Source organism: Myotis davidii, unplaced genomic scaffold (genome assembly GCF_000327345.1).
Source record: "Myotis davidii unplaced genomic scaffold, ASM32734v1 scaffold656, whole genome shotgun sequence".
In the NCBI taxonomy this organism is placed as follows: Eukaryota; Metazoa; Chordata; class Mammalia; order Chiroptera; family Vespertilionidae; genus Myotis; species Myotis davidii.
In genome coordinates, this window is record NW_006287544.1 from 1,711,637 (window position 1) to 1,719,782 (window position 8,146).

General features: G+C 40.0%; 1 protein-coding gene across 1 annotated transcript in view; it reads left to right on the forward strand.

The window, feature by feature from the left end:
• Positions 1-8,146, forward strand: part of EPYC (epiphycan) — a 57,349-nt gene that overhangs the window by 34,347 nt on the left and 14,856 nt on the right. The window contains exons 4-6 of the mRNA XM_006759354.2: positions 577-735; positions 3,406-3,608; positions 4,874-4,969. Coding sequence (XP_006759417.1) covers positions 577-735; positions 3,406-3,608; positions 4,874-4,969 — 458 coding nt within the window. The remainder of the gene's footprint in view (positions 1-576; positions 736-3,405; positions 3,609-4,873; positions 4,970-8,146) is intronic.

The following is an 8,146-nucleotide window of genomic DNA, read 5'->3' on the forward strand; positions in this document are numbered from 1 at the left end:
AATAGTTACCACAATCATCATTTCATTTATTTGTGTGATTATCATTCTTATTCATATAAGATCATAAAATAGAACTCTGTCTCTTTATGCCCACCACTGTTTCATTAGCTGGCATAGTGCCATTTACATACACAAGATAAAAAAAATACATATGAGTGAATTAATAGTAGTGATTATTACCCTATATTTTTCTTGAAGCAGATTTTGTTTCAGTGGGGTGTTTAATTACTGAACCAATGACTTAACACAAATAGTGTATGTGATGCTTTAAATTTATAAAAATGACAATATTAATGTTCACATTTGAAGATAGCATTTCTAAATGTAAAAGCAACAACTGTGCAGTGTCAATGCAATAATTTCATGTTTTATAACATTACAAAAATATACTAATTGTTGGGTCAGATTTAATTAGTATATTGGACTAGTATTCCATTTACAGAAAACTATATAAGAAAAGATGAAATCTATCAGAATTGTCTGCATGAGACTCTAATTTTGTTTAACAAACATTACTAGTCACACTGTTAGAAATTGCTTGTTACTTAATTTTAATTATATGCATCTCTCTTTTAGATTTTCCAACCTGCCTTCTGTGTACCTGTATAAGTACCACTGTATATTGTGATGACCATGAACTTGATACTATTCCTCCACTGCCCAAGAACACCGCTTATTTCTATTCCCGCTTTAACAGAATTAAAAAGATCAACAGAAATGACTTTGCAAACCTAAGTATGGATGATAGCACTAATGGCCTTCTTTTCTTTACAGAATTTCTTAAAAATTTTGCACTGTAAAATAGTGGTTCTGGAAATGATAGCTGAATATTAAATACTAGAGGCCCACTGCACAGATTTGTGCAACAGTGGGGTCCCTCAGCTTGGTCTGCAGAGATCGGGCAAAAAACAGCAGTTCAACATTCCCCAAGGGGTCCTGGAGTGTGAGGGGGCACTCTGCAAAGTTGCTGTCGCTCTGGAGCTCTTGTGTTGAGCGTCTGCCCCCTGGTGGACAGTGCACATCATAGCTACCAGCCAATCAGCCGGTCACTTAGGCTTTTATATATATACACTAGAGGCCTGGTGCACAAAAATGTGTGCACTCGGGGGGGAGGGAAGGGTCCCTCAGCTTGGCCTGTGCCCTCTCACAGTCTGGGACACCTCAGGGGATGACCACCTGCTGGCTTAGGCCCACTCCCCGGGGGATGAGGCCAAAGATGGCAATCAGACATCCCTCTGGCAGCCCGGCAGCCCTCGGGGGATGTCCACTTGCCAGCGGGGAACAGGCTTAAACTGCAGTCGGACATCCTTAGCGCTGCTGAGGAGGCAGGAGAGGCTCCCACAACCACCGCTATACTGGCAGCTATCAGCCTGGCTTGTGGCTGAGCAGAGCTCCTCCCATGTGAGAGCGCCCTGACCACCAGAGGGCAGCTCCTGCATTGAGTGTCTGCCCCCTGGTGGTCAGTGTGTGTCATAATGGCCAGTCATTCCCAGTCCTTCTGCTGTTAGGGTCAGTTTCCATATTACCTGTGTACTATATAGGATCGAGGCCTGGTACACAGGTGAGGGCTGGCTGGTTTACCCTGAAGGGTGACCAGATCAGGATGGGGGTCCCGCTTGGGTGCTTGGCCAGCCTGGATGAGGGGATGATGGCTGTTTGCAGCTGGTCACACCCCTTTCAGGGTGGGGGTCCCCAGTGGGGTGCCTGGCCAGTCTGGGTAAGGGGCTGAGGGCCGTTTTCAGTCTGGCAGGTGACTGAAGCTCCCAACCTCTCCTTTTTTTCTTTTTTTTTTTATTCTGGGATTTATTTACCTTCTATGGCTGTCACTGCAGCTGAGAGCCGGCTCCAGCTCTGAGGCTGTGGCTAGTTAAAAGCAGGTATCTGGGTTTGTTTAGCTTCTATAATTGAAACTCTGTTGCCATCACTGGCACTCTAAACTCTGACCCTGCTGGCGGCTGAAAGCAGGTATCTGGGTTTGTTTAGCTTCTATAATTGCAACATTGTTGCATCTGGAGCTCAGAGTTGGGCTGCGGCAGGCAGGGAACCTTGGCTTCCTCTGTCACTGGAGCAAGCAAGCCTCCTGTTCATTTCAGCTGCCTGGCTGCCGGCCACCATCTTGGTTGGTAGTTAATTTGCATATCTTGCTGATTAGCCAATGGGAAAGGTAGCGAAGTTATGGTTAATTACCATGTTTCTCTATTATTAGACAGAATAAACTAGAGGCCCCGTGTACAAAATTCATGCATGGGTTGGGGGAGAGGTGGTCCCTCAGCTTGTCATGCACCCTCTCCAATCTGCGACCTTGCAGGGATCAGGCCTAAACCGGCAGTTGGACATCCCTCTCACAATCTGGGACCACTGGCTCCTAACTGCGTGCCTGCCTGCCTTCCTGCCTGATCGCCCCTAACCACTCTGCCTGCCGGCCTGATCACCTCTAACTTCCTCTGCCTGCCTTCTTGAACTCGCCCCTAACTGCTTGCTCCTCCTCAGGCCTGATCACCCCTAACTGCTTGTTCCCCTGCCAACCTGATCACCCCAGCAACCTCTGCCTTGGCCCTTGCCACTGTGGCTTTTTCCAGGAAGGATGTTGGACGTCTGGAAGACTTCCCGTAAATCTGGTCTAATTAGCATATTACGCTTTTATTAGTATAGATGTCTCATAAATCAATTATTTTTTTCTCCTGTAGCCATGTGAAGATTTGTTTTAGTCATGATAAGAAAAAATGCTGAGTAATTAAAGGTCATCAAGAAACTATATAGCTACTGATATATTCAACAAACTACTAGTAACTAAATAAAAATTGTAAATAACTATTTTATAGCCTAGAACTTATTATCATTTTATGGCAATAAGAGTAAGGTGTCATGATCATTTATTTATGAGGATTTTTTTGTTTGAAGGGATTTCAATTAAAGCTCAATTATTTTATGATCAAAGAATCTAAGTCTAAATTCTGACATTATAATGGTTGCCAACATAGAAGAATTTTTGTACTTGTCTTCATAAAGTGTTTTAATTACTAAATATTTATTTGTAATATCTTTGTATTTTATACTAATATATCTTTGACCACTAGAAAAATATAACACTCTGTCATCCCTGTGAAAAATATTTTAAGTAGTAAAATCCAGATATAGTTTATTTAGACTATTGGGGAAAGGCTAATTATTTTAAATTTAATGTGCCAGTTTCTTTGCTAAAGTTATTTCTTATAATTGCATAAACATGAACTGTATTCGGAGAGAACAAATTTTCTAAAGTATTTATAAATAATTCTTTAATTAACTTGTATTGCTACTTAAATTCATGCTCATGCTTTTTTGTATATAGGAAATTTATATTCATATTTTTATGTGAACAGAACATTTCAAGAATATTAACTATTTCCTCACTTTTTCTTCTAGATGATTTAAGGAAGATTGACTTGACATCAAATTTAATATCTGAAATTGATGAGGATGCATTCAAAAAGCTGCCTGAACTCAGGGAGCTTATCCTACGTGACAACAAAATAAGGCAACTTCCGGATTTGCCCAGCAGTCTGACCTTCATTGATGTTAGCAACAATAGACTGGGAAGGAAAGGAATAAAGCAAGAAGCATTTAAAGTGAGTTTTAAGTTTGGCTATAAAAGACTTTCATCTTCCCATTCCATTTGTGGTCAATGACTAGCCTTTTTATTTCTATAAAGGAATTCACTTGGATGAGACTTATAACTGCAAAAGTAAACGTTACAGACTACTTGCCATGCTTGTGGGAAATGCTGTGCTCTGGTACATTTGGAGCTTGGTCAAGCCCCAAGAACAGAAAGCAGAAGTGGAATAAGAAGTGGGTGGCTCTCTGGAAATAGTGCTAAGCAGATAATTTGTTTTTACCAAAAACTCCACTGATGGGGAGCATTTAATGTGGTTAAAAGGTTAACTACTTTTACAGGATGTGGTTAGTACCTTGGGGATAAAAGGCTTCCATATTACTGCAAAGAAGACTGGATTCAGTTAATCTTATGAATTTTGTTTTCAAAAAAAAAGGATGCAAGCTAGGGGCTAGAGTAACTTGCTTGGAATAACAGTGTAGAGTCTGAGAACAGTAATCCACTGGCTATTTTACTCATTTTTACCCCATCCAAGCTGCTCCTCTAAATATATGCTGAACACAATAAACAAAAATTACTGTTTGAAGGGGCATCACATTACTTCCTTGGTAGCTAGAAGGTGTCGTGTGGACCCATTAGCACTGGGCAATAGCAAAAGTCCTATCTCTCTACTAGCCATTCTGTTGGGCAAGAGAGTTAAGGCACCTCAGTAGAGCCTGGCAAGGGTAGAAGTCCGGTCTCTCCACTCATCTTCTGTTGGCCTAGGTGGTGGTGAGTCACAATTTGCCCTGTGGTATTTGGCTATAGTGCACCTGTTATTGTCTACACTTTTTTTGTCTTGTCAGGTTGTCTTTTTCCTGAAACTCAGGCTAGGAAGAGAAGTCTTTTGTTGGGAAGAAATTCTCATTTCTCCATCCCTATTACATGAAAGAAATTATTGCTATGCTTCACCAATATCTTCAAAGTTCTATTGCAGAATAGAGAATGAGAAGTCAGTGCCTTCCTTAAACTGAGACAGTGAAAGTGGACAAAGCACGTTCTTCCTAGAGATTGAGAAACATGTTTCATTTTCATCAAGAGATATCTACTTGTCCTCATTTCTTCCAAAATTCATTTGAATTGTCTAGTATGTAACTTGGAACACTAATCTGCCATAACTTTAGTAAATAAGACCTGGTCAGGCATGCGGTATTTTATAAATAATTGCATGGACAGGGAATGGAAAATATAACTGTGGCACCACTAATTTCTATTAAGTCCCTACATTTGGAATGTTTCCAGGATATGTATGATCTCCATCACCTCTACCTCACAGATAACAACTTGGATCACATCCCTCTGCCACTCCCAGAAAACCTACGGGCCCTTCATCTCCAGGTAGGCTTCTACCAGTACGGTAGGCCCAACAGCTCCATGGAAAACAAAAGCACAAGGAGGAAGCTGGGACCCAGGAAGCTCTTTATAATGCATGTTGACTCACTGTGACAATTTTTCTTTTTTTTCCCCCTTTTTCTTTTTTTTTTCCTTTTTCTTAGTCATTCTCTCTCTGTGTTTGACCTCAAGGTATTTGTATATTAACTGATTTATTTCTAATAATGTTAGTTTTTATTTTCACTCTTTGCCAAATAATAATGCATTTTTTTGGCACACAAATATTCTTTTGAAAAAAGAATGGAAGTTTTTGTTTTTTGTGGGGGTTTTTTCTCCTGAAGAAGTATGTAAGGATTAGAAAAGGAAGAGAAACAGAAAGAAAATAGCCTAATTTGATTTCTAGTTTTCAGGGAGAAAATGTCAATTTTAGCCTTTTGATTTTGTTTATTTATTTTTAATATATTTTTATTTATTTCAGAGGAAGGGAGAGGGATAGAGAAATAGGAACATCATTGATGAGAGAGAATCATTGGTCAGCTGCCTTCTGTACACCCCACATTGGGGATTGAGCCTGCAATTGGGCATATGCCCTGACCGGGAATCGAACTGTGACCTCCTGCTTCATAGGTCAATACTCAACTACTGAGTTTATTTTAGTACAAAAACTGAACTGTTTTATTATTGTTCTACTAGAGGCCCGGTGTACAAAATTTGTGCCATCAGTCGGACATCCTTAGCATATGTCCTTTTATGTATACCTGTCTCTGAGACTTGGACACTTGTCTCTTCTGAGAGTTTTTCTGGTAGTGTTTGCTTCCTTACTCCTTTTCCAGTCCCCATCTTGGTTTTGAATGGCTTTGTCTTGGTATCTCTTTTTCTGAGAGTGATTTTTAATATATATAACTGTACGGAGGATTTTCAAGGACATCCTCAAGGAAATTTTATAATGTGTTTTCTAATTATGAGTTAAATGAATTACTATTGTCTGTGATGATATTGACTCTAAAAAGTGACCAGATCTCTAATGTTATAGTTAAACACAATGTGCTTGTGTATACAATCTGAGATTTCTTTCAAAATAATTGCCTGCCCTGGGTGTGTAGCTCAGTTGGTTGGAGTGTTGTCCTGATGTACCAAAGCTGTAGGTTCAATCCCTGGTCAAAGCACATACAAGAAACAACCAATTAGTGGAACAAGTTGATGTTTTTTCTCTTTCTCTCCCCGCCCCCCATTCCTCTCTTCTCTCTCAAAATCAATACTTTTTTTTAATTAAAAAAAAATGAAATAAAAGTCATTGCTTTTGGAGTTTCCAGTCAAGATGACTGAGTAGATAAATGCGATACTCTCATCCTCCCATAACTACATCAAAATTGCAACTAAAATACAGAACCACCATCATTCAGAACTACTTGAAATCTAGCTGGATGGAAGTCCTGAAACTAGGAACTTAAAGAAGAAGCAACACTGAGACTGGTAAGAGGGGCAGCAATGAGGAAGAGGATGGGTAATTTTCAGGTTTCCAACTGGAATTTTTTTTTTAAATATACTTTATTGATTTTTTTATTTATTTCAGGGAAGGGAGAGGGATAGAGAAATAGGAACATCATTGATGAGAGAGAATCATTGGTCAGCTGCCTTCTGTACACCCCACATTGGGGATTGAGCCTGCAATTGGGCATATGCCCTGACCGGGAATCGAACTGTGACCTCCTGCTTCATAGGTCAATACTCAACTACTGAGCCACACTGGTTTGGCTAGTCTTTCTATTTTAGCTTTAGGTCTTACTAGTATGTGTTGAATTAAATTCAACCGTAGGGCATTCTATCTGCTGAGCAATGAGAGACTTCCATCTTTCTGGATTAAGAAAATGCAGTTTTTCCTAAACCAACATATTTGAAAACCTGCTTTATTTAAAATGCCACTAAACTGAGTGAAAACACACTTTCAAAAAGGTTATGATCTAATATTTTCTAAATATATTTCATTTAAATATACCAGAAGTATGCTCAATTAAAATAAACATTTTTTGTTGCTAAAGCAAAAAAGATAAATTATTCTTATTTCAGATATAACTTTTGGTGTTCAGCTATAATCAACTATCTGTAATAACTTCATGTTTTGTGGAATAAATCTGTAGATATTGCATCCATTGTGTGTTCATAGAATAATATCATGGTGTAAAATTACAATCTTTTGAGACGATGATTTTGCTATGTGAAAGCAGGTCTCTGATTTCTATGTTTTCCTCTGTGGATTCTGTAAATATTTACCCCTGTGTTGTTCTTTTATTCTAAAGATATATATATATTTATTTATATAAAGCCCCCCATTCCTCTCTTCTCTCTCAAAATCAATACTTTTTTTTAATTAAAAAAAATGAAATAAAAGTCATTGCTTTTGGAGTTTCCAGTCAAGATGACTGAGTAGATAAATGCGATACTCTCATCCTCCCATAACTACATCAAAATTGCAACTAAAATACAGAACCACCATCATTCAGAACTACCTGAAATCTAGCTGAAAAGAAGTCCTATAACTAAGGCTACACAAATGAAGCCACATCAAGACTGGTAGGAGGGGCAGAGATTCAGAATGAGCTGTTATCACACCCACATGTGGTGGATAACAATCGGGAGTGCTATCCTGGCTGTGGAGGTTTTCCCCCGGAGGAGGAAGGGGTCCCAGCCCCACACCCGGCCCGATAATGTTCCAGTGCTAGGAAGTCTCTTAATCTCCTGGATATGAAAATCAATGGGGGTTATGAGACAGAGGCTGCTGGAGTCCCAGGCATTCTTTTTAAAGGGCCTGTGCACCAACGGGCTCACTGATTCACTCACTCACTCTGAGCTCTAGCACTGGGACAGCAGCTCCAAAAGGTGCCAGTGACACAGGAAGAGCAACTGAATTGTCTGGTTCAGGGTGAGAGCTGGAGGGGCAGCTTTCTCCCAGACAGAAGTTGTTCCTTTGCTGAGTCCTCCCCCTACAGAGGCAGCAGGCAGATGCGTATCTGAGTCTCCATGAACCTTGCTAACACTGTTTGTTCCACCTCGGTGATTCACCAATATCCCACCCCATCCAACTTACAGGCCCACCCAGGCTGTTTCCAGTGGCTTTCCCATACAAATAGCCTGTCTTGGCTCATGTTGCGGACTTCCTTACAACCTTTCAAAGAGAATCTGGCT